Source organism: Typopeltis vanoorti, chromosome 10 (genome assembly GCF_054136105.1).
Source record: "Typopeltis vanoorti isolate ZY-2024b chromosome 10, IOZ_Tvanoo_1.0, whole genome shotgun sequence".
NCBI classification, from domain to species: Eukaryota; Metazoa; Arthropoda; class Arachnida; order Uropygi; family Thelyphonidae; genus Typopeltis; species Typopeltis vanoorti.
In genome coordinates, this window is record NC_143558.1 from 51,458,943 (window position 1) to 51,486,131 (window position 27,189).

Consider the following 27,189-nt stretch of genomic DNA (forward strand, 5'->3'; position numbering starts at 1 on the left):
ATGTATAATGCTACTAATATAGCCAAATATGTTAATTTTTTTTTTCTTTTTCACATTTTTATTTTATTTCAGACGTTTTGGAATTCAGGTGAATGATTTTGGATCTAGTTGGCGAGATGGCATTGCATTCTTAGCTATTATTCATCGAATCCGTCCTGGTTTAGTAAATATGGATATTTTACGAAATGCCTCAAATCGTGCTCGTCTTGAAACCGCCTTTAGGATAGCAGAAAATGAACTGGGCATTGCTAAATTGTTGGATCCTGAAGGTAAATAACATAAAGAAAGGATTTAATTTTTATATCTTTTTAATCATTTTATAAGATAGAATGGAACAAAAATTGTAGTTTATTATTATTATTATTATTATTATTATTATTATTAAACAAGACCTCATGGAGTCAAAGACTCATCTAGGAGGTCCTTTTATCTCACACACATCTCATCATACCGGGTCTTAAACACATTCAAACTCCTTGCAGACACCACACTCTCAGGCAAGGCATTCCAATCATTCACAACTCTGCACGAAAAAAACCTGCCTCTCACTCCCCTACTCACACCCTCTTTATACAGTTTCCAGGGATGACCTCTGGTTCTCCCCTGATCTCCCACTATTCTCTGTAGAACTTCTCCACCATTGATCCTATAACAACCCCTTACCAACTTGTAGGTCTCTATCATATCTCCCCTCTTCCTTCTCTCCACTAGACTCTGCAAATTACATCTTTTCAATCTTTCCTTATACTCGACATTCCAGAGGTCAGAAACTACCTTAGTCAGTTGCCTTTGGACCCTTTCCAACATCTCTTCATCCTTCTGAAAACCAGGTGACCAAATCTGGGCACAATAGTCCATGTGTGGCCTAATCAAAGCCTTATACAATGGAACAAGAATCTCCCTACTTCTACACGTCAGTGTCCTCCTCCTCATTCCCAGAAGTCTTTGTGTTGTCTTCACAATTTTGGCGATGCGTCCCCTAAATTTTAGATCCTTATCCACTATCACTCCCAGATATCTTATTTCCTCTACTTCCAACAATATATTCTCACCAAGCATAAATTCTGCATCCCATCTTTGTTTTCCAAATTTTAAAACCTTACATTTTGCAACATTGAACTCACATCCCCATTTGCTTGCCCAATCACTCAATTTATTCAAGTCTTCTTGCAAGGCCACAACATCTTCACTACTCTTTATGGTTCGTCCCAACTTTGCATCATCTGCAAACAACTGAATATCTCCATCCAAATCTTCGCCAATATCATTAATATACAAGTTAAATAGTAATGGCCCTAAAACAGATCCCTGAGGCACTCCACTAGTGACTTTCGTTTTCCTGGATATTGCACCCCCATACACAACTTGTTGATACCTATCAGATAGCCAGTCTCCAACAAAGAGCTATGAAAATATTTTTAATCTATGAACAAAATACAATCTGTAAACAAAATACAATGAGTTTCAAGGATGTACACCAGACAGCATGATCAAAATGTAATTAACAGCATTTTTGTATAATGGTTCATAAGGTGCAGCATGTATGCATGGTTGAATGTGGAGGATATGTTTGTAGAGAGAAACAAGAGATGAGAGAAGGTATGTGTTTGTAGAAAATGCAATATTTTGTTATACTACAAGTTATCAGTGGATGCTAAACCAACTGATGGAACAAAATCTAGCATAATTGTGGATGCAGACATGAATTACAGAATGAAAGTGAGAGGCTTTGAAAGTGAAAGAACATATGAATGAAGAAACAATAGGAAGTGAGACTATGGAAGTTGGAGAAAGTGAGAATGAGAATATAAAAGTGAGTGAAATTGTGATGAAAGAAAGAATGAATGGGAACAAGACTGTGAAAGCAACAGAGAGCAAAATTGCAGGGATGCAACATCATCATCATCATCATCATACGTATCAAGGATTTAGGCCTAATATGGCCTGTTCCGACCTTAGAAGTCATCGTTGAATCGTTTAAGAGGACGTCCTGGTTTTCTTTTTCCTAATGGCTTGTACTTTAAGCCTTGTTTTGGTAATCTTTCTGTTTTCATTCTTTCAACGTGTTCCATCCATTTATGTTTATATTTTTTAATTTTTTCAATTACTGGTTCTTGGTTTAATTCTTTCATAATATCTTTGTTTCTTTTGTGATCAAATAGGGTATACTTTGCAGTTTTTCTCATGAACTTCATTTCTGCTGTTGTTAATCTTCGTTTGTCTTTTTGTTTTATTGTCCAGATTTCGCTTCCATACATTAGGACCGGTAGGGCTAATGTATTGTATATTTTTAGCCTGGTTTGTTTTTGAACTAGGTTTGGTTTAAATATAGAGTTAATTACTCCTGTTATTTTTAAATATTTTGCAATTTTTATGTTTATATCTTTTTCATTTTCATAAGTGATCATACATCCTAGGTAGTTAAATGAATTCATCTGTTCTAAGATCTTGTTATCTAATACTATTTTAGTTCTTGTTGGATCTTGTCCTTTAAAGGCCATAGTTTTTGATTTTTCCGTTGATATTATCATACCATAATCTTTGGATATCTCATTTAGATTTAAAATAGCTTTCTGTAAGTTATCTTCAGAATTTGTAATTATTATTTGGTCGTCTGCAAAGAGGAGAGTGTTTAAGTTAACTGTAGGTGAAAGTTTAATTCCTTGATGTAAATTTTTACTCCATTTTATTATTATTTCATTTAAGTAGATATTAAAAAGAGTTGCTGAGAGGGGACATCCCTGTCGGATCCCTTGGTTTATCTCTCTTGTATATGATAGCTCGTGATTTAATCTTATATGTATTTGATTATTTTCATATATACTTGTGACAGCTTTTAGGATATTATTTGGTATTTGTCTTTCTTTTAATATGTTAAATAATATGTTTCTTTTAACTTTGTCAAATGCTTTTTCAAAGTCAATAAATGCAATATGTGTTTCTAAATTATATTCTCTTCTTTTCTCTATTATTAATTTTAGGCAGAAGGCTGGGTCTATACGTGATCGTCCTTTTCTAAATCCATCTTGTACCTCTACAATAAAGTTTTCAGAATATTTCATTAGTTTGTTATTTAAGATTCTGCTATATATTTGTAACATGAATTTAGTATACTGATACCGCTATAGTTTTTAGGGTCATCTCTATTACCTTTCTTAAAGATAGGAATCACAATTGCTTTTTTCCATTCTATTGGGGGGATACCAGTTGAGTAAATTTTATTTAAAAATAATCAGAGTTTTCCTTTGAATCTTGTTCCTGTTCTGAACCTAGCTTATCTTCTCCAGGTGATTTTCCGTTTCTTGTTTCTTTCAGGCTGATTTCTAATTCTTCTTCAGTTATTTCCTTTTTCATCATCATCATCATCATCATCATCAAATTCCTGCCATGTACCCTCAAGGGGTGTACAGGATATGACAGTACTACATGAAAAAATTACATCATTACTAACTTCCTATCTACAATTTTCCTCCAAATCAGTCTGTTACTTGTCAAGACTCCAACATTATCAGATCTTATATTTCTATCGTCTAAGGCACTTTGTACCGTATCAATCCACCTATATCTTGGTCTTCCTCTGGGTCGTTTTCCTGCCAACCTGGCAGAGAACACTTGTTTTGCTAATCTTTCCTCTCCCATTCTATTTAAGTGACCATACCACCTGAGATTTGCTCTGCTAACGCATTCCTGGATGCTGACAATGTCAAGTTCTTTCCTAATATCCTCATTTTTAATATGATATTGCCATTGATGCCATCTGTTCACGCCTCTAATCTTTCTCAGGACTCTCATATCTGCGGTCTCTAGTCTTTGGTCAAGTGTTTTACTTCTGACCCAGCTCTCAGATCCATAAGTTAAAATTGGTTTGAACACAGTCTTGTATACAGCTAATTTAGTGTTCCAACTAATTTCTTTCTTATTCCATATGAATTTATTCAATTGACTTCCCACGATACCAGCTTTGCTGATTCTGTTGTCTATTTCTATATTTAGTTTACCATCTTCAGTAAAAATTCTAAGTAGCTGAAATGTTTTACTTGTTCCACAGGTTCTCCATTCACAACACAGTTGACATTTTCAATGATTCTGCCTATTTTCATTGTCTTTGTCTTTTTATTGCTGACCTTCATACCATATCTATTACAACAGTTATTCAATTTAGTCAGAGAATCTTGCAGACTTGTACGGATTTATTTAGAAGTATAACATCATCCGCATAAAGCAAAGAGCTGACATTAACATCTCCAATTTTGATATCAGGTTTAATACCACATTCCTTCATAATGTGATCCATATAGATAATGAATAACAGAGGGGATAATGTACATCCTTGTCTCACACCAGATTTAACATTAAACCATCTTCCTGTACTTCCTTCAATTGTAACTGCTGACTCACAACTCAAATAAAGACTAAGTATTGCTTGATATAATGCCCCATTGACACCATATAACTGCAGCGTATTGAATAGCTTCTCTCTTGGCACCTTGTCATATGCCTTTTCCAAATCGACAAAACTTAAATACAGATTTTTGTTATATTCCCATGCTTTCTCGACTATTTGTCGTAAAGTGAAGATCTGATCCTGACAGCCTCTATTTGGCCTGAATCCAGCTTTTTCTTCACCAAGCTTTTCTGCCAAAATTCTTCTCAACCGTTTCTCAAGTATACTTGCATAGATCTTGCCAGGAACACTCAGTAGGGAAATACCTCTGTAATTCTCACATTCAGTTTTATTTCCCTTTTTATATATGGGTACTATGAGAGCTCTACTCCAATCATCGGGAATTCGTCCCTCTGTCCAGGCTTTCTGAACTATGCAGTGCAGCCACTGTAAGACTCTTATACCACCATACTTCAGCATTTCTGGTTGAATATCATCTACTCCTGCTGCTTTTCCACATTTTAAGCCTTTGATGGCTTTTTCTACTTCAAGTATGGATATGTATTCCTGACTGCATGCCTGGTCAGTGTTTTTTATCACTGTGCTGTCATCACTGCTTGTTTCATTTAGCAGTTTTTCAAAGTAATTACTCCATACTTCAAGGATATCTTTTTCTCCTGTTTTCATTTCACCTTTATCATCTCTAATTCCTTTTACAGCACTCTTTCCTCCATTCCTAAGCTTCTTCAACAACCTCCAGAATATTTTGCCACTTCTTGATATTTATTTTCTATATTCTTGCCAAAGTCCTCCCATGACTTTTGTTTAGCTAGTTTTACATACTGTTTAGCTTTCTTACATTTGTCTCTGTATTCTGTAAGAGTAAAAGCTGACTTATTTGCCAGGAACTTTTGATATGCTTTCTTCTTTTCCTTCACTGCCTCTTTAACTTCCTGTGTCCACCAGGGAGTTCTGATTTTTTTATCCTTGCACACAACCTCACCACATGCCTCTCTGGCAGAATCAATCAATGTTTCCTTCAGAGTTTGCCACTGAATCTCCAAGATTTGATTCCTGTTCTCAAACTCTTTCATTTTCTTTTCAATAATATTTCTGTATTTTAGTCTACAGTTCACATCTGAGAGCTGCTCAACTTTTATTCGCTTTAAAACTTTCTTACATGTTATTCTTTTCAATATGAAATTCAATTTTATCCTGCTCAAGACTAAATAGTGATCACTTCCAATTTCAAATCCTCTGTACACTCTGGTGTCCTGCACCAGGGAGAAAACATCACTATCAACAATAACATAGTCAATGAGACTTTTCTTATTCCTAGCCTCTTCTCTCCATGTGAATTTGTGCACATTTTTATGTTGGAACATGGTGTTAGTAATAACCAGTCCATGTCCTGAGCAGAAATCCAACAGATATTTGCCATTATTATTAGCTTTGCTCTTTTCTCCAAATTTTCCCAAAATATTTTTGTATGTCTCGCAATCATTTCCTACTCTACTATTTAGATCCCCAACAAGGACCAACTTTTCTTTTTTCATTGTGTCAGTTGTTTTTTCTAAAGCCTCAAAAAATTCCTCCACTTCTACCTTAGTAGAACCTTCTGTGGGACCATAGGCACAAATAAGTCTCATTGTCCAGTTCCCCATTCTCATATTTGCCCACATTACTCTACTTGAGACTGACTGCCATTCAAGAAGATTAGCCTCGTATTTTGTGTTGAATACTATGGCTACTCCTTCTTTTCCTTGATTGTCATTGCCTGAATATAACATTTTGTATTTATTGCTCAGAAAGATCTCACCAGTTTTGGTCTTTTTTGTTTCAGTCACCCCTATTATGTCGATCTGGTCCTTATCTAATTCCTCAGTTAGCTCCATTTCTTTGCCATTCAGGCTTCTTACGTTGATAGTACCGATCTTTAACTCTGGTGATGTTGAGTTGGGGTTTGTTTTCAGATTTGTTCCAGTAGCTGACTTTTCGCTGTTCGCCCTGGTTCCCTGGCGAAAACAACGGGGGCCTTGTTTAACCGGGCGACGCCCCAGCCGGCATGAAATTTTGTCATGTTGTACCATCATTTTTTATTTTGGTTTAACCAATAAGAATACAATTTGGTCGGCTAAATCCCAAATTGCCAGCCCATCCTCGTTCATTCAGTATCAAAGTAGATACCCAACAGGGTGCACCACGAGAAGGTGAGGATTGGACATTAGGTCAGAAGCCCTGGTTGGTTCTCTGCATTCCTTTAAAGGCTACTATGTGGAGGTCTCCTCTCAGTTATACAGCTTTGACCCTTAAGCACCCCTAATTCACCCCTAATACAGACATAATTTATGTATGTCTTTATGTTTATAGAAGGAATTCATTATTTTTAGGTTATTATAAACTACAAAGTCAATCAATTTTTTACCATTTCTGTTTAGAGTGTATTCTCCATGTATTCCTATATTATTATTAATTTTCGTGTTTCCAATTCTTGCATTTAAGTCTCCTGCTAAAATTATGTAATCATTTTTATTTATTTTATTATATATGTTTTGTAGCTGATTATAAAAATCAATATTATCCTGTTCTCTTCCTTCTTCTGGGGCATATAAACCAATTATTGTTAAATAGCTCTATCTATTTTTATTCTAGCTTCTATTATTCTTTCATTCCATAATTTATAATGTTTTAACTGTTTTGAAAGGGAGTTATGAATCCAAATCATGACTCCTGCTTGTGCTCTTTGGTCTCTGTTGACTCCACTGTATATCGCATTAAAATTTTCAGTTCTCATAGTTCCTTTTAATTTCTTTTTTGTTTCAGTGATTACTGCTATTTTAAAATTTCTTTCATTTATATGCTATTCCTCTTACATTCCAGTTTGCTATGTGTATTATATTTTGTCGTTTCCATTTTCGTTTTCCCTTTTCCATTCCAGGGTCATTTCCCATAGATTCAATCCGATTATCTTTTTCTGTCAGCTTACAAGTATGGTTATGTTCTCCATGTCAGGGGACTAGCCTGACGATGGAATAGTTCAGTGGTAGGGCTGCTACCTTAAGGCTTCTGAACTCGCCTTCTTCCGAATTTAAACCCATAGGAGGAATAGGGTATATTGAAGGGGAAAGGGTAGATTATAGAAGAAATATAGTAAGGTTTATAGAGAGGACATAGTTGTAAGGCCAGAAATGAAAAGACCCCATGGCCCTCGAGTACTCTAATAGCACTAGGGTCATAAAGTAAGAAGAGTTGGCTGATAAGGCCTTATAGGAAAGATTAAAGTAAGTGGGTCTTCCTCAAAGTAGAAGAAGGAGAGGATAGATCCAGCTAGGGGTCCATGGGAGTGCTGCTTCCCTTACAATCAAGATGATTGCCCCTTATGGCCCTGTTGGTCCACGAGTCCTTATTCAGTATATTCGACCACCCCACCATATATGGGATACAAGATTTGAAGAATAAATTGATCACATGAGAAAAAAAATAAGGAAAATACTTATAAGCATTTTTCTAACTTGTAGTGTTATTATAAATAATATTATGCAATTCTGCCAGCCTGGTTGGCTGAGTGGTTAGCATATCCACTCTCCAGCCAAAAGGCTGTGGGTTCAAATCCCACCGTGGCATGGATGTTTGTGATTGTTTGTGAAAATACTAGTAGTGGTGGTAGTGGTTGTGGCTGGTAGATGGTGTTGATTTAGTTGCAGTTTGTTGTGGGTGGTGGATTGAGTGGTGGAGATAGAGTTATAAAGTAGGTGCCCTTCCTCGATGAGTCTTTGGACTCCTTGGAAGTGTCAAGTAATAATAATAATTATAAATAATATTATAAGTATTAATAATAACATACCATAATTAATATTACAGGTAATATTAATATTGGAATTAAATATAGCATTTCTTGAGAGACAACTTAGGCAGCTTGTAAAGAAGGGCATTTGAGAGCCTTAGATCTGATTTCATCGGTGGACGTGCTTGTAAGTGGGGTGTCTCATTTTCCCCTAGTTGGTGAGAGTAATCATGAAGTAATCACCAGGGTAGTGGTTAGCCATATGAAGACTTCTGTGAGGAAAGGATATATGTGGAACTACAAGGCCAGTGATTACGAAATGCTTAGGAGACAACTTAGAGCTATATTGTTTAATGAAGAGTTAAGCAGAAAGATGATAAATCGTGTTGCACTGGTCAAGAGATATTTAATAAATTATACAAATTATAGGTCAATCTGTATATTTGCAGTTGTGGTTAAGGCGATGGAGAGGTTGGTGAGAGCCAGGACACAGAAGTAGGGATAAATGAATGTATATCTGTGAGTATGTGTAAATGTATTCGTCTGATGGTCAAAAGGCTGAATAAGGTAAGTGTCAACTGGTTGAATGAAGGGATTAAGCATGATTTAAAACGATATGGAGGTCAGTGTTTAAGCAGATGACACCACTGGAGCATGGTGTTCTGGATTGTGTTGCTTAGATTTTGTGCCATGTAATTTTACTGCTGTTTAAAGTGGTTTTTTACCCAGTCTTTTGTCCCAGATGACAGTGTATCAAGGATGTAAAGAAACTATAGTGCTCAACACCAACTTTAAGTACTTTGAGCTTTTCAAAAAATATTTTCTTTACTTTAATATTGACCAATTCAAGTGACCATGCACAACTTACAGATATGCTTGCAACATGAACCAAGGATGGTGGCGACAAAGGTGAGCATCTAAGAGCATTATAAGTCTTTTTAATCCTGAACAGACCAGCTGAAGTGTCATAGCTGCAACCCGGAGAATTACAGGAAAGAAAAATAGCCTTCAGTGTGATTTTTGCTGCCATTTGATGCACACTAATTGTGCAAAGATAGAAGAATCAACAATAAAACTTCTGACCAACCTCAGCCAGGCCATTCTTTTGTCCCTTGTATCTCCCCTCCATTAAACAGTTTCTAAATCTCTGAATGTGCATGGACAATCTCTAGAACACTTCATTATCATGCTTGATCATACTTTCTCATGTAAAATTGATGCATTAGAAAAATAAAACTCAAAGCCATTCATAATCAGCATCTCGACTTCAACTTGCCTACTGCACAGAGCCAGCTTCACAACCTCATTACCTTGTCATTCCAAGACACTGGTGGAAGAGAATAAAAAAATACAATGCCATTGTACTGAAGTTTTATTTAGAACAGACGAAATGCTGAATGTTGATATCAGCAAGCTCACTGAACAATGCAAATTTGACCATGGGAAATCATCAGGTATCACTTAGGTATCAGGTATCACTGCTTAGGGCCCATGGTTAAACAGAGTGACAGAATGAATCTTTTTTCACTTAGTCAGAGTGACTTGCAACATGTCACTGTGGAAATCAGCATTCATAACTGCAATGAATAACATTTCAGAAGGCACCATGTCACATGTACACAATCAGCCAAATCTGAGCTACATGCTGCAGGAACAAGAAATAAGATTACAGCAGCAACCAGAAGAAAAATCACAAAGTGGAGACGACACATGGACAGTCAATTATAATAAAGTAGTACTAATGTAAAGATCCAGTCCTATTAGTGAAACTTGAACTCCATCACTGCATAGGAAATGGGCATGACCCATGTGGTCAATAGGAAACCTCACAGAAACGTCCTAATACACTACAGTAATATACGTGGCCTCAATTCCACCCTCAGTGATGTCTATTTCCATCTCCAATCTGCAAATCTTCACCTGTTTTTCCTGACAGAAACCCAAACGTCTACTTTCTCAAGCACTACTCATCTCAGCTTTCCCAGTTTCACATTCTTTGACTCTTTTAGCCAAAAGGTATCAGTTGCGAATATGCTCATTCCTATATACCATTTCAAAGAGTGCCCGATCTGGAATCTCCTGATTTTGACCTCCTTTGGCTGAAAATTTTGTACTCCATTCTGTCAGATTCATTTGCTATCTATGCTGATCTCCTAATTTCACCAACCATTCTGAACTTTTCGATTTCCTTTCCTTAAAAATCAATATTCTTCTATCCACCTTTCGTAACAGTGAGGAATTTTCCTTGGAGACTTCAATGTTCACAATACCAGCTGGCTCTCCTATACCAATTGCACAGATCAAGCAGATAGAAAGGCTGACATTTGCTATCATCATTGGCTTTATGCAAATAGCATATATGCCTACTAGCATACCAGACAACCCCAATCACTTTTCGAATAGCTTGGACCTCTTCTTCACTAGTGACCTATCCAAGTACATTATGAATGTAGTCTCTGTTCTCTAGACAGTTCAGACAACCATCTAATGCTCATATCTTCCCATTTGAAACAACACAAACACAATCACTCACATCCACCTCAATCTGTGTGCTTAAAGTATCACCAAAATAATTCTTATCAGCATGGAAACATTTATTCCCTGTTCCACCCTAATTTTCCATCAGCCAAAGCTATACAAGAGACCAATTGAACATACTATAACTGGCTTGCATCCAAAATTCCATCTACCTATACTACTTATACCAAAGCTTGGAATAGCCGAAAGAAAATGATAAAACTATCAACACATCAAAAACTGACTTTGATGAGAGAGCTAAAAGCAGGAAACTTACATTCTGTTCAAATGGCAGTCATGCATTCTGGTCTTTAGCCAAAGATATCTTCTGCCCAACATTGCTTTCATCATCTCTCCTGATGATGAGAGTAATGTTGCATCATCACTTACATAAAAAAACAGCCTCCTGGCTTCTACTTCTTCAAGTCTTGCACTTTTGAATTGGATACCAAAAAATTCTCCTTCAATTCTTGCACTTTTGTATTAGATATCAAAAAGTTTCCCATCCCTGATGGCATTCCTCTGATAGTCCTAAAGATTTGTGCTCCAGAGTTGACTCCCATTTTGTTGCCATTTTACACTCTCTTATTCCAGTGGTATTTACCCTGCACTCTGGAAATTATATCACATTCAACCTATTTCTATAAAAGGGTGACAGATCTATAACTTCAAATTACCATCTAATTTCTCTTACTTCAGTTCTTTCCAAAGTACTGGAAAGAACTATCAACATTCACCTGCTATGTTTCCTCAAAGACTCTCAAATAATAAATGACTGCCGTTATGAATTCGTCACTGTTGATCAACAGCTAATCTAATCACTTATGTCACCCATATCTGGACAAATACCATTGAAAAGTTTGGTGAGTTTCAAGTGGTTGCTCTTGATATCTCCAAGGCTTATGACCAGGTCCTGCACAAAGTCCTGTTAAGTAAACTCCCATCGTTTGGTCTGTCTGCATCTTCTGCAGTTGGACTTCCAACTTTCTGACTGGATGCTCGCTTCAGGTGATGGTGGATGGTTCTCTATCATCGAAGTATACAGCCAATGCTGGGGTCCCACAAGGCTCTTTTCTCTCACCCATCCTACTTCTATGTAAATTATCTACTCCAACAGACTATGAACCCATTTGCTGGTGATAGCACAATGCATTCCTCTTTTTCATTTGACAAACCTGGCAATGCACAAATCACTTTAACTACTACAACCTTAAATGCACATCTCCAAACATTCTTCATTGGGTTCAGATAATCTTGTCAATTTCAATGCTAGCAAAATGCAGTTCTGCCTTATTTATTATTATTACTTTATTCACATAATTGATACACAGTCAAAACAAAATATCATTTAAACAACAGTTTGACTGGTGATACAAAGCAATTCAGATGCCCAAGAATCTAAGAATAGTCTGTCAGGTAGCGTCGTAAAATATGGACTGGTCCAAGTAATGCTGTTTTTTGTAAATCATATAGGGTCACTTCGTTGATGTTTAATTGCTGTAAATAGTTGGATAGCTTCTTTTGAAATTGCACCAAGTGCACCAATAACTTTGGTGTGTTTTAAGCCACAGCTGGCCAACTTCAATTGCCTTTTTTATTATTATTATGTGACACCTTCAAGGAGTTAATGGACGCATCAAGGAAGGACACTACTTTTAACACAAATCCCTGTGCACAATGAGATCTAGCTTCTTGGGATAACACTAACCTCAAATCTCTCTTGGCATAAACATATTACAAATATTGCTTCTTCTTCTTCTGCTTCCAAAAAAATACATTTTCTCTTTTTGCTTGAGGCATTACTTTAACTCTAAACAATTTCAAGTTTATACAAATCATAAATCTGTTTAACTATTCAATATTGTTCTCACATCTGGGATAGTTCCCTTAAGAGTTACCTAAAAATATTGGACTCTGTACACAAAAGGGCAGGCAGCCTGATTAATACCCCCTCCCTCACCAGTACACTTTGCTCTCTTTCACGTATATTCTTATTTTCTGCTGCTTGCATCTTCTACAAATCCTATGGTCACTGCTCATCAGAATTAGCATCAATAATATTCTCTTTCTCCCTCTCTCTCAAATTCATTCAAACACACACACACAGCATCTAATCAACACTCTCTCACAGTTTATCTCCAAACTCAGAACAAATTTATCCTCTTCTTCATTCATTCCTTTTCTGCTGCATTCCTCTGGAACAGTCTGCTATCTTATGTGTTTTCTGAAGGAATATAATCCACAGCTCTTCAAGATAAATGCCACAGGGATCCATTTTGGGACCATTATTGTTTAACTTTTATGTTTATGACAGTGGGACCAGCTTCACTGGAGATGTGCAGCTGTTTGCCAATAATTCAAAGTTGGGAAGAATTATGAGAAGTAGAGCAAACATTATGTCCTTATAGGAGGATCTGAATAGACTATGTGAATGGAAGATGAGTGGAGCTTTTAGTTTAATGTTACACAGTCTAAGGTCTTCAAATTTGGTAGGCATGGTTGGGATGCAGAGTGTACAATTAATGGAGAAATTTTGTATGAGGTGGATGAGATGACAGATCTGGGATTGATGATGGACAGAGATTTGAAGATTAGGGGTCACATTGATAAAATTATAAGAACATTGTGATGGATTATGGCAATACTGAGGATGATATTGACACACAGAAGCAAAGAAGTAATGGTAAATAAGGCTTTGATCAGGCCACATATGGACTACTGTGTGCAGAATTGGTTGCTTGGTTTTCGGGGAGATGGAAATGTATTGGAGAGGGACTCTATTGTTGCTAATTCTGTGAAAAATCTCCTCAACAGATTAAAATGGAGGATATTTTTCATAGAGTGAAAGGGAAGAGGGTAAAACTATAGGCTATCCCTGGAAGCTGTATTTGGAGGGTGTGAGCAGGGTACTGAGAAGCAGGTTCTTTGCATGAAGAGTGATTGGTGAGTGAAGCATTGCCTGACGATGTGGTGAGTCCAGAAACTATGAATGGGTATAAGGCACAGTTAGATAATCTTTTGGCATGATAAAATATAGACCTCTTGCGATGAGTCCTTTGATTTTATGAGGATCAGATGTTAATAATAATAATAATAATAATAATAAAATGTGACCAAGTTCTTTCTTGCCCATCTACAGTACTAGTGTACTATGGGTTGACCAACCTCTCATGGATGGGTTCCACATGAAGAAAAAAAAATCAGCTATTGATAAAATTATTAGTGATTGACAGGAATTCATTTATGTAGAGGAGAAATTGGTAGGTGAAAGATATAGAAGAGAACTATGAGCCACTCCTGCATTGGTGAAGAAGCTCATAGAGAGGAAGCCACCCATCATGACATGCAGCAAATAAGTAAGGAGAAATCTGGCTGTGCATTTACAGAGGATGGAAGATGGACTGAAGGATGACAATTTACTGAGTTGGACTCAATATGTTAAACATGATGAAATGCTCTGGAAATGGGAATGATGAAATGCTCTGGAAATGTGAAAAGCAAAAGTACATGGGTCTTCAAAACTCTCTGTGTCACATTTTTCCAATTGGTGATTGATGTAGGCTAAACAATCAGTCATGGATCTAGAGTGGTGGAATCCATACCACTTATCATTACTTAACTGGTGGATCTCTAAGTAGAAGAAAAGTTAACTGTCGAGTAACTCCTTGGTTGGATGACAAACTTTTAGCTCTTTTTTTTTTGGTCTAGGTTGGAGATTCATTTGCTTTCACACACTGAGATAAAATACAATCTTTTATGCTCAGCTAGATAAACTCCAACTGTACTCAAAAGCACAGCTTTGAGTACAGTTGTGGAGATGTTGTTGAGACCTGAAGACTTTTTTTTTTCATATCTGAGTTATTTAACATTCTTCCAATATCTTTTTGCAGAAAGACCACAGGAGGCATATGATGCCATTTCTGATATGGTAGGAGGTGCTTTGTCACATTTATCTTTAGGTTCTGTAACATTATGCCATCTGAGGAGAGAGAGAGAGAGAGATGGAAGTGCAGATGAGTAAAATTGGGTCTGATGGCCTTTTTCAAGGGACTAGAAGGCATAATTTCCACTTAGACAGGAGGCCAGTTTTCTACTACTACTGGCTTTTACAAAGTCAGATTTAGATTTACTGTTAGTTGTTTTGCATTTATTGCATTTTTCTGCATAGGCTAAGTATGGAGTTCTTTTTGCAAGCCATCTGTGGTTCAAGTATCTTAATACATTGTAACTATATCTTGGAAAGTGGACAGGAATGTTGGGTGGATTGGAGAATGAAGGCTTTCATCCTGGTGGGAAGAATTTCTGTGATTTATTTAGAGCAGGTGTTTTAATCATATTAATGGAAACAGTTGTTGAATCATGGAAAGGAAGAATAGAAGTTACGGAGGTCATCACATGGCACATGGCAGCTTTGTAGTTCCAAAGGATATGAGGTTGGATGTTGCTGCTGTGTAGGTTCAGGGAGAGCATTCTTTGAGGGAAAAAACTTGCATGGATTTGTGGTCTGAGTTACAGAGGAGAAGTGACCTTTAAGGTATACATTGAAGGAGAACTGGCTGAGAAAAGATCAACGGTGTTGGGAAAATGAAAGATTTATCAGTTATTTATTATTATTATTATTATTACGTGACACCTCCAGGGAGTCCAAAGACTCATCAAGGGAGGGCATCTACTCTACAATTATGTCTCCACCACTCACTCCAATTATTTGGTTTCATAAATGTATGATTTGTGTTTGATCACTGCTTATAGCAAATACTTCCTTCATCTTTTCCAACTTGGTCAGTGAAATTGGAAAAGGGGAGCTAGTTGTAGTTATGGCTATTAAGGCCACCTAGGAAGATGACTTCACTTTTTAGAAAGCTGGATTTTAGAAAGTTGGGCTTCAGGGATTGCTTTTTTTTTTTTATTCCATTAATAGTTTATGGAATTTGGAGAGCAGTGAAGTGTGGCATGCTCTGGCAAGCAGTATGTTGGATCTCACAAGGCATAGGTGCCATTTTGTGGCAAAAAGAATCATGTAGAGTATAATTTGGATAGATGGTAGGTGTAACTGCAATTTAGTTTCTGTCAAGAATAGAACGTCTGATCTAGATGTCTGCAAGTGATAGTATATGTCATTTATGTCGAAGTTTATGTCACAGATGTTGGTAAAGTATATGTGAAAGCGATTTTTTTAAAAAAAATTTGGTTGGGATTTTGGCATTATTATTATTTAGAGAGCTCCAGGGAGTCAGGAACTCATTGAGGGAGACCATACTATTTGCACCAGCTGTTATACCTATTCTTGAATTCATTCATGGCATGCACACACTGCATCCAGTGGCAATCCATTTCAGTCACATACCACTCTATGAAAGAAAAATCCCCCCCCCTACTGGCAGCATTCATTCTCAGCTTTCAAGGATGCCCTCTCGTTCTTTTTTCACCCTTCGTAAAATGAAAAATTTGATCAACTGAAATCCTGTATGACCCTTTCAGAAGTTCATAAGCTCAATCATATCACCCCTCTTTCTCCTGTCTGCAGCCTACAAATTTTCAATCTGTCTTCATAATCAGTACTCCACAATCCTGATATCATTTTGACACTCTCTCCTTTGCACTCTCTCTCCACTGTATCAGAATCACCACAGAAACCAGGAGACCAGACCTATGCACAACAGTCCAAGTGAGGTCTTATCAAGGCCTTGTAAAGAGGCAAAATGACTTCTTTATCTTTACATGTGAAGGTTTGTTTCAGCATTGTAATTATTCTCTGAGTTGTATTTACAATCATTGCTACATGATCCACGAACTTCAACTTCCTCTCTACTAAAACTCCAAGATCCCTAGCCTGATCAGTTTCTTTAAGCATAATCCCACCAATATAATAAAACATTGGATATCTACTCAGAACAAAGTGTATGACATTACTTTTATTAACATTGAACTTACAGCCATTTTCACAAGCCCACAATTCCAGACATCTTTACATATGTTTTATATATTTTGTTTATATTTTAGATTTTGTTGGAGTTGGATTTTGAGGGAAGTTTTTAATTGAAGTGAAACTGTTATTATTCATAGTGTCTTTCATATCTTTGTTTAGGAAATAGTCGACAATGGAGCAGAGACATGCAGTGAGAGGAGATAAACTCTTGGACAAGATGCCCAAGCAGAAAACTCAACTCTCATAGCCATAATGTAGTCTTGACAGTGCCTTCTACATATCACTACTTTGGATACCCCTTTCTAGTCACAATTTGGCAGACTATGTGGTATGTTGTAGTGGGATCATGCAACAGCTAACTCAGAAGCCTTTTAACTCTTACTGAAAGGCTCAGGCCCATGTACTATGTGGTGCTTATGGCTACATTTTATTGCCATACTCTCTAAATAGAGGAAGATTTGGATTTCTGAGTATGTTTGTCATGGCCTTGAAGGTTATCATTTACAATGCACGGAGAAAGGTGACTGGGGGATAGAAATTAAATGTAGTATTTTTTTTTTTAGTTCAGGAGATGGATCTATCTGTATTATATCAAGTTTTTTTTTTTGCTGTTTTTTTAGTTTATTATTAGGGTAGATTTTTCATTTAGCATATAAAATTAATTTTATTAATTCTGTATATATTAATCCTATATTACATTTAAATATTTGCAGATGTGGATGTACCTCATCCAGATGAGAAATCAATCATGACATATGTGGCCCAATTTTTACACAAATATCCAGAAACATATGCTTCAGCTGATGTTGAAATGCCTTCATTAAGCCAAAAAATTGATGACATAGATGTTTTATGTTCATGGCTAGATAAAGCTGAATCTGTTCTTGATTTGATTGACAAGCCAGTTTCTGATCTTTCTTGGGAATATAAGGTAATATTTTCTGAATTTTAATTTGATCTTTTTTATTATATTTACAAGATACCTAAGTAAGTTATGTAAATATATTTGTGTGAAGTTATGATACCATTCATCGAAGTCATAATTAAGGAATTTTTGTTGCTTTTAGAATTGATTTGAAAGATTAGCATTTCATAATGATAAGAGGATGCACAAGGTGGTATGTTTTCTAGGCAGTAAAATGGGTAGAATGATTGAGGCATTGGATATGAGGAGGGAACGAGCAAAGGAGTTGATGGTTTTAATAGGTATGAATGACTTGACAGAGGACAAAGAGCACGTCAGAATGGATATCAAGAGGCTGCTTAGATGGATAAAAGAGAATAGTGTGATAGGAAGGGTAGTAAGTGTGTTGCCCAGGTATGACTGTGGTGAGATGAGGCAGAGAGCAAGGATTATGAATGATATATTAGCTGAAATGTATGAGGAGAAAGCATTGCAGTTTGTCAATGTGTGGAATGAGTTTGAAGGACGAAGTGAACTGTATGGGAACGATGGGCTGCATTTGAGTGGAGAGACTGTTGCTGGAAGGTAGAGAAGTGAGTATAGAGAATGAATCAGATCAAGTAGGAAGTGGAATAGCAGGAGAGTATATGGCAGGAGAGATTGAAGAAGTGGTTATAAATCAGGAAGTGAGCGGCATGAGTATGGAAAATGAGAGAATGGGTGTGCAAGAGGAACAAGGAAACGGGGAGGCTCAGGGTAGACAGGGGTACACAGCATGAGAAAGATGGATACTCCAAGAGAATGTGAGAGCATGTGTAGACAGGAAAGGAATGGGATGACCTGGGATCAAGAGGAAACAGTTGGAATTGAAGAGGGTTCTAAAATGAATAAGCAGAAAGGGAAATGACCCCAGTCGAGCATGGAGAGAGAGAGAGATCACATCGAATAAGTGGTATCAGTGGAACTAGCTGTAGATCCAGGAATGAGCTATTGTGTTTGTATACAAATGTTAGAAGTGTAAGAAACAAGGCAGATGAAATGGTTGCACTAATTGAGTCTGTTCACCCAAAAATTATTGGAATAAGTGAGACATGGTTAGATGATGACGACATCCTGACAGGAATAGAGATGGAAGGATATGATGTGTTTTGTGAGGATAGAAGAGGTAAAAAGGGAGAAGGAGTGCTATTGATGATAGAGGAAAGCGTTATATCCATACAAAGCAGAGATGCAAGAGGAAAATAGTGCCAGTGGTTTTGAGGCAGAATGGTGTGGGATAGAGGTGAATGGAATGAAATACTTGGTTGGATGTTGTTATAGACAAGGTAACGTGGATGGTAATGATAATGAAATGTATGATCAAACAAGCCAAGCAAATAAGAGTGATCATTAAGGGCGATTTTAATTATGGCAGTATAGACTGGAATGATGAGATAGCAACTGGAAGTAAAGAAAATGAGTTTCTTGAGTTTTTGAGGGATAACTACCTCAGGCAGTATGTAACAGAGGGCATGCAAGGATTGAGGGTCTTGGACTTGGTCATCTCATCAGAGGATGTAATTATAAATGAGGTGTCAAATCACCCACCAATTGGTGAGAGTGACCATTAGGTGATTACTTGAGTGGTTGGCAGCAGTGTGAGGACCACTGTGAGAAAAAGGTATATGTGGAACTACAAGGAGGGGGCGGGGTTGATTATGAAGAGCTCAGGAGATGGCTTGCAATGAAGAGTTAGCTGAAAAAGAGATCAATGCAGCTTAGGGGATTTTCAAAAACTATCTAGTAGATGCAATGTCTAAATATTATCCAAGGGTCAGAAGGTTAAATAAGGTAGGTATGAAATGGATGAATAAAGAGATTTAGCATGCAGTACAAAGAAAAAGGGCATTATGAAGGCAGCAAAAGAGAAATAACCAATCCCATGAGGATTACAAAGACCAGACAAGGGAAGTGACGTGGTTGGTGAGGATAGCTAAAGTGAGGTATGAACATCAGTTAGCTAATGAAGCAAAAAAGAATCCTAAGGAGTTCTTTATGATATTGATTGGAATAAATGGTAGAAAGACAGCTGTTGCGAAGGTGTGGTGGAGATACATAATGAGCAGGCCATGAAGATAATATTAAATTTAGTTTAATTCTTTACTCAAGTGTAGACAAACAAAGTTTGTGCCTGAAGTAGTTGAGGACTGAGGCAACTCGTAGCGAAGGTGTACCAAGCTCTCATCACTCCTTGTCTCAGTATCTCCCATAATGCAAAACACATCTCCTTGCGGACATGTATAATGCTATGCATTAAGGGAGGGGCCACTACCCAGACCTGTTTCCCCTTTGTTTAAGTGGGGAGATACCTCTCCAAAAACTCGTTAAATCCCCCGGATCACTCAATAATATGCGACCCGCAGGATCAGAAAGTCAGAAATTCAGTTGGCTCTACAACATGGCAGGCTCCCCCCACAACCGAGCAGAGCCACTCATTTTCTCATCTGAAAGGGTAACAACAACTGCCATGCCTCAGTTAACTTCTCAGGCTATAGCATTGCCATTCATTACCCCACCACTCAGGCCCTGGGTGACAGCAACAGCTGAGTATCAGTTAAAATTTCACAGGCTACAGCATTGGCATTCATCACCCAAACTTCCGACCGGTTTCGGCCTTTATTGAAGTCTCGGCAGTGGAAGGCAGACCTAGAAGTGGTAATACTAAGGTCCTTATTCTTATAAGGACTGGCTTAAAGGGGCGAAGCAAGAATGCTTTTCATCTTTCCCGTTATCTGTCGAGGACAGTGTAGGAATAGGATGTTATTTAGCAATTAAAGCTCTGATCATGGCAGGAGGGTAACAGCAATAGCCGAGCCTCAGTTAGAACTTCATTGGCTACAGCATTGCCATCCATTACCCTACAAGGCTATTGGATTGAATGAATCAATCACCGCATCTCACGGTTGATTGATTCCCAATCTCTGACTCGAGAACAATAATAACGGGGAAGATGAAAAGCATTCTTACATCTTTTTGTAAGAATAAATTAATTTATTATGTAATTTCTTTTCATCTTAAAAGATGAAAAGAAAATTACAGACCAATTAATATCTCAGGTGTGGTGGGTAAAATATTGGAAAAGTTGGTTAAAGGTAAAATCCAGCAATTGATGGATAAGAATATGATACCCTATGGTGTTAGCCATACCCTATCCATTTCAGCATGAAAAAGGGGTGGGGGGAAGGAGACTAACAAACACACACACACCGGACAGTGGTATATGGTGGAAATGAATATAAGGGAATGAAGGTGACTAATGAATGGAGTGCTTCAGTACAGGATCCTACTCTTAAATTTGTTTATTAATGAAATAGGGGATGATTTTAAGAAAGGGAGAGTGCTCAGTTGTTTGATGATGATGCAAAGTTGGGAAGGACAATAGTTGATGAAAGCGATATAGATATCTTGCAGGATGATTTAAATAAATTGCCATTTTTGATGAAGTGAAGGATATTTAATGTGATGGTTGTTAATTTAATGTTACAAAATGTTAGATATTATGCACTTTGGGTTCAAAAGATTGCATATATATATATATATATATATATATCACATTGATGGTACTGGATTACAGGAAATTGATGAGGTAGGGAATTGGAGGTAATAGTGGGTAGAGAAATTCAGAGGACATATTGAAAAAGTTGACAGAATAGCTCAAAGGATTATTGGATGTCAAAAAACACACTAACAACTAAAGATAAGGAAGTTATTATCCCTCTTTATAAGGCTAAGTTTTGGCCTCATTTTGATTATTGTGAACAGATTTGGTCACTTGGTTTCTTGGTGATTATGAGATGGTGGAATAGATTTGTAGGAAAGTGAGTAAGCTTTTGACCAGTCTGTGGAATATTCCCTATGAGGATAAGTTGAATGTGTGGGTTACATAGTTTAGTTGGGAGCCAGAAAAGAGGAGGTCATAATAGAAATGTGTAATTTATGAACAGGATTCTGTTAGATTGACACAAAAGAAAAATTTCAATGTATGACGAATAAAGGGAGAGAACTAGGGATTACTCCTGGAAGTTGTGTATGCTTGTATGACTAGATTTTTTGCATGGAGAGTGGTGGTTGAATGGAATGGATTGCCAGAATTAGTTGTGCATTCCTGGGCAACGAATGAGTTTAAAGAGAGCGGTGATAGGTTTTGGTTTTGTGTATATAAAGGTTAGTGTGTATCTCCTGCAGTGAGTCTTCTGACTTCATGGAGATACTCATATAATAATAATAGTAATAATAATTTATTTATTTATTTGCTCTACTTCAATCATCTGGAATTTTAACTTCTGATTCAGTCATGAATTATGCATTTTAATCAATGTAATATTTTATATCAGTATATTTGTACATTGCATTTCTGTTTGTATATTATCCAGCTGCCTTATCAGTCTCTGCATTCATTGTAGGTCATGGGTAGGTCACCTGCCATTTATTTAGTTTTGTTACTGTTCTTTGACCTTTTGAGTGTAATGTGTTTTAAAATGCCTGTATTCAAATATAGAAAGTTTCATCAAGTTGCATTGCAGGAAAGTAGTCATTCTGCATCAAGTATGCAAGGTATTTACTCTCCTGGATCCTATAATCACTACAAATTTTGGAAATAGTAAAAACTCATGTTTTTTTCTGGCTGTTGCTGCTATGAAATCATGGAAAACCACTGAGTTGGGGCAGGTCATGAGGGGTAGGGGAGGATGTTGTGGCCTTGCAGGAGGACTTGAATAGATTGCGTGATTTGGCAGTGGGATGGGAATGTGGGTTCAAGGTTGTGGAATGTGAGGTTTTAAAATTTGGAAAACAAAGATGGGATGCAGAATTTATGCTTGGTGGGGGATGTGTGTCTTGTTGGAGATGGAGGAGATGGGAGATCTGGGGGTGATAGTGGATGTGGGTCTGGGATTTGTGGGACACATAACCAAAATTGTGAAGACAGCACAAAGGCTTCTGGGAATGATGCGGAGGACACTGGCTTGTAGAGGTGGGGAGATTCTTGTTCCGTGTAGGGCTTTGATTGGGCCACACATGGATTATTGTGCCCAGATTTGGTCACCTGGTTTTCAGAAGAACGAAGAGATGTTGGAGGAGATCCAGAGGCGACTGACTAGGGTGGTTTCTAACCTCTGGGATGTCGAGTATGAGGAAAGTTTGCGAAGATGCAACTTGCAGATTCTGGTGGACAGGAGGAGGAGGGGAGATATGATAGAGACCTACAAGTTAGTGGTGGGTTGTTGTGGGATCAATGCTGGAGAGATTCTACAGAAAATAGTGGGAGATCAGGGGAGAACCGGAGGTCATAAAGAGGGTGTGAGTAGGGGAGCGAGAAGCAGGTTTTTTTCATGCAGAGTTGTGAGTGATTGGAATGCCTTTACCTGAGAGTGTGATGTCCACGGAAAATTTGAGTGTGCTTAAAGCACGGTATGATGAGCTGTGTGTATGATAAAAGGGCCTCCCAGATGAGTCTTTGACTCCATGGGGTCTTGGGTAATAATAATAATAATAATAATAATAACTGTAGTAGTCAATAATGAACAATTCAGAGGATATTAGCATTAAACATGGAATTTTCCAGGGTGATTCCTTGTCACCATTACTCTGCAACATTTCTTTGATACCTTTGTATATGATTTTGAAGAAAACAAAACTTGAATATGAAATTCCTAAATATAGTATTAAAATTAATATTAAGATTATTAGATTGATATCTAAGGTCTATAGGTCTTAGATATTACTAGGCCCAATATTATGGAATGTTTTGTTCTCTTGTATAAGGTTTTAGAGAATAAAATTTGCTGATATTTCTGTTTCAGAAGATGGGTAGTTGGTTATGTGCGTGTTGAACTAGATATTACATTGGATATTAGATATTACAACAATATATGTATATAATAATTATAAAAAATAAATAAATAATAATAATATAAATATAATAATATATTTAATATAATAAAAATGATAATAAATAATAAATAAAATATAAAATATGACAGTGCACATTGCCATATGTTGATGCATGGTGATAATTTTAATTTAATTAGATTCAAGAGGGAAATTTGTTTATATATATTTTTTGAAAACCAGAAAGTTGTAGTCATTGGTGAAGATGGTATGGGGAAGATTTTTCCAAAGAGTAGTAGTTGTAGGAAATGAAGGCAGAGGATGAAAGGTTGGTTTGGAGTTGAACTGTATATGGGTGTTGACTGGCAGCTGGTCATGTTCATATATGAGTGCAGTAAATTGCAGGGATGGTAGTGGCCAGTTCAGAAGAGCATTGCTCATGAAGATACCTACAGAAGAGACATAAAACAGTGCAGCAACAAAGTATCTATGGGAAAATGACTGGAGTAAGTCAGAAGCCTATAATTTGTAGCCTCAGATTGTCTCCACCCCTCCTTCTCTGGTGAAGTGGAACAATTTTTTCCACTTTCCACTCTTTTGGTACTTTCCCTGAAGCAAGACTCATGTTAAACATGTGTTCCAACGGTGCCATTAGTTACCTAGAACATTCCTTCAAGATTCATGGTGATATATTGTGAAATCCTACTTAGACTTGTTAACTGTTAAACATGTTAAGTGGCAAGCAACAGTAAATGTTGAAGACTATCCCCCCCTTCCCTTGATCACTTTTCTTTTATTTTTCTTTCCTTTACTGCTTATCTACATCTTTTCTGTTTTACTCTTTTCTTTCTTCTTCTTTTTTGTTTTTTTTTAAACCATTCCTGATAATACTGGCTCCCACATTTCCTGCTATACTAGCAGAAGTCACGGCCACAGGTTAGTGACCCTTCATTTATGTAATTCATATTAAATCGTGTGTTTTGATAGGCCACTCTGAAATACATTAACTTGGCTGCTACAGTAAAAAGAATGTTTTCTAACCACTTGTTATCCAACTACTAATGCAGTGGTCATCTTTCCAACTAATCATACTGATAATGATATAGAAACTAGCAGCCACTAACTCATCATCAGTTTGATAACCATTTGTAGTATGAGCTAGATATAGAATAGCTAGATAATATGTTTTACTGCATGGAAATATGTATCTAAGACCTATTTCTGTGACCTGTAATGTTACATATTTATTTTAATGTTAGCTAGCCATATATATATTAATGGATAGTGTGAAGAGAACTAGGTGTCATTACTGGAAATGAAGAAGAATGTAGATAGCAAAGACTTGAGGACTAGTGGAAAATGGCAAATGAGTGGAATAGGTTACCAGTCAGTTGTGAATATTTTATTAGTGAATGAGTTTGAAGTAAAGTATAAAAAGTATTGTACAAAAGATGGTTAGTGTTTTATGAAATGTTAGTGGATGTCCTGCAATGAGTCTGTTGACTCTATGGAAGCACCCATATTAAAATGTTAACTTTGTACAGTTTTTCTTTAGTCACAAAATTTTTCTTTTAAGGACTCAAATGAATATAAATTTGTTTACTGTAAGCATGTTATTTACTTTATGTTATTATATGCTTTTTTCATTTTAACAGCAATTCAAGTTGATTCAGAAAGAAATGGAAGATCACAGACCACTATATAATAAACTTCAACAAAAAGCTACCTCTGTGCATATCAGTGATTCAGCACTCACTAAAATGTGGCCATCTGTACAACATCGTTGGACTAAAATTGAAAATGAGCTATCAAGGTGGCAGTTTAAGCTCAATAGTGCCTTACCTGGTCAGTTAGGTCAAGTTGGTCAATTTCTAAACAGAGCAGATCAGTATTTGGCAAGTGATCTACTTCCATTTGGTACTGATGAAGAAATGGTTTCGCTAGTAAATGAAAAGTTAGAATATCATAAGGTAAATATTAATTGTCTATTTTGTAATGCATAAGCTTTATACATCCACTTTTTTATTAATGAGAAAAAAATCATTGATTTAATCTAAGATTATTATTTGAATATGTCATCATCATGTTTGTTGTCATCATAAAGATATATTATCCTCAAGGGGTGTATCAAATACTCTGTGCAACATATTTCCTATATCATTAAACATTAAAAATAATGAATCCATTAATGCCTTTATTCCCCAGAGAGAGAGAGAGAGTGTCAGAAGAACTCTTTTAACTTTAAATTTTGGAAATTGGCAGGCAACCAATCTCCACTCTTTTATCACTGGTAGTCAAGTGTCGTTTCGAGCAATGATTTATTATTATTATTATTATTATTTCGGGCTACTCCAGGGAGTCCTTAGACTCATCGAGGGAAGCCCTAAACATCATGTTCCACACAACTATTCGACATTCTCACAGTATTTATCATACCTTGCCTTGAACTCGCTCACTGTCATAGCACCCACAACAGACTCTGGCAGCTTATTCCACTCATTTACCACTCTAAAAGTAAAGAACCCAGCTCTAAACACCCCTGCTAACCACACTCTTGCCCAGCTTCCATAGGTATCCCCTAGTCCGGCTTCCATAGGTGTCCCCTAGTTCTCCCACCACCAGTCCTGATCTCAAAAATATCCTCTGAATTAATCCTATAGAATCCTTTTAGCAATTTGAATGTCTCAATCATATCTCCCCTTTCCCGCCTATCAACTAGTTTCTGCAACCCACAAATCTTCAACCTGTTATCATATGGTTCATTCCATAGACCTGCTATCATCTTAGTCACTCGCCTCTGGATCCTCTTCCCCATCAAGAAGGATCCGAGGTGACCAAATCTGGGCACAGTAGTCGAGATGAGGTCTTATCAGGGCTCAGTACAGAGGTACAATAACTTGCTTGTCTCTGCTCGTCAAGGTATTTATCAACAACCAAGTGAGTTGATGAGCTGATTTAGCTACTTTCGCAATGTGCTCCCTAAACTTCATCTCCCTATCCACCAACACTCCCAAGTCCCTGGCCTCATCATTTGCTGCTAATCTTTTCACCCCAAAATGCATAACCTTACATTTTGTTACGTTAAATTGACATCCATTCTCCTTACCCCAGAACTCCAATCTATCTAAGTCATCCTGCAAGACTTTGACATCTTCTGCATTCACTATCGCCCTACCCAACTTTGCATCATCTGTGAACAAATGAACTGTTCCACTTAGATCCTTCCCTATATCGTTAATGAACAGATTAAACAGCAGTGGTCCAAGAACAGAACCCTGCGGTACACCACTAGTCACAGGCCGTCTTTTGGACTCTACTCCTGAATAAACTACTCTTTGAATCTCTCCATCAACCACCCACTTATCCATCTCACCAACCCTATATCCATTCCCATATGTTGTAGTTTACAGATTAGAATTCCATGTGGTATCCTGTCAAACGCCTTTGCCAGGTCCAGCAGTATCACTGTAAACCCATTTCCCTTATCCAGTTCAGCCGTCACCTTGTTATAAAACTTGAGCAAGTTACTGAGGCATGATCTACCCTTCGCAAAGCCATGCTGTCCCCTGTACAGTATCTTATTTTCATCAATCCATTCCTGTATTTTTCTTGTATTTGTAGATTTACTAGTGATGAGAACATGGCAGGCAACCATTATCTTGTGTTCCTAATTCTAATTGGTATTATTATGTGAAATGGTGGGAGTCTGGTTGTTTTTTCTGAGTTGCAGGTTAAAAATAAAAAAATAAAAAATAAATAAATCCTATATATCCTTTCAAATTTCTAGAAGGAGAAATCCTACT

The 27,189-nt window shown here is 37.0% G+C and overlaps 2 protein-coding genes across 2 annotated transcripts in view; both read left to right on the plus strand.

Moving 5' to 3' along the window:
* LOC150102413 (calmin-like) overlaps nucleotides 1–17,566 on the plus strand; it is a 291,766-nt gene extending 274,200 nt beyond the window's left edge. Inside the window, exons 8-9 of the mRNA XM_090399572.1 lie at nucleotides 73–269; nucleotides 17,328–17,566. Coding sequence (XP_090255698.1) covers nucleotides 73–269; nucleotides 17,328–17,566 — 436 coding nt within the window. The remainder of the gene's footprint in view (nucleotides 1–72; nucleotides 270–17,327) is intronic.
* A 6,317-nt stretch (nucleotides 17,567–23,883) lies between these two features.
* The window catches only part of LOC150102415 (muscle-specific protein 300 kDa-like), a 288,507-nt gene continuing 285,201 nt past the window's right edge, over nucleotides 23,884–27,189 (plus strand). Inside the window, exons 1-2 of the mRNA XM_090399573.1 lie at nucleotides 23,884–23,892; nucleotides 25,042–25,356. Of these exons, the coding sequence (XP_090255699.1) occupies nucleotides 23,884–23,892; nucleotides 25,042–25,356 (324 nt within the window). The remainder of the gene's footprint in view (nucleotides 23,893–25,041; nucleotides 25,357–27,189) is intronic.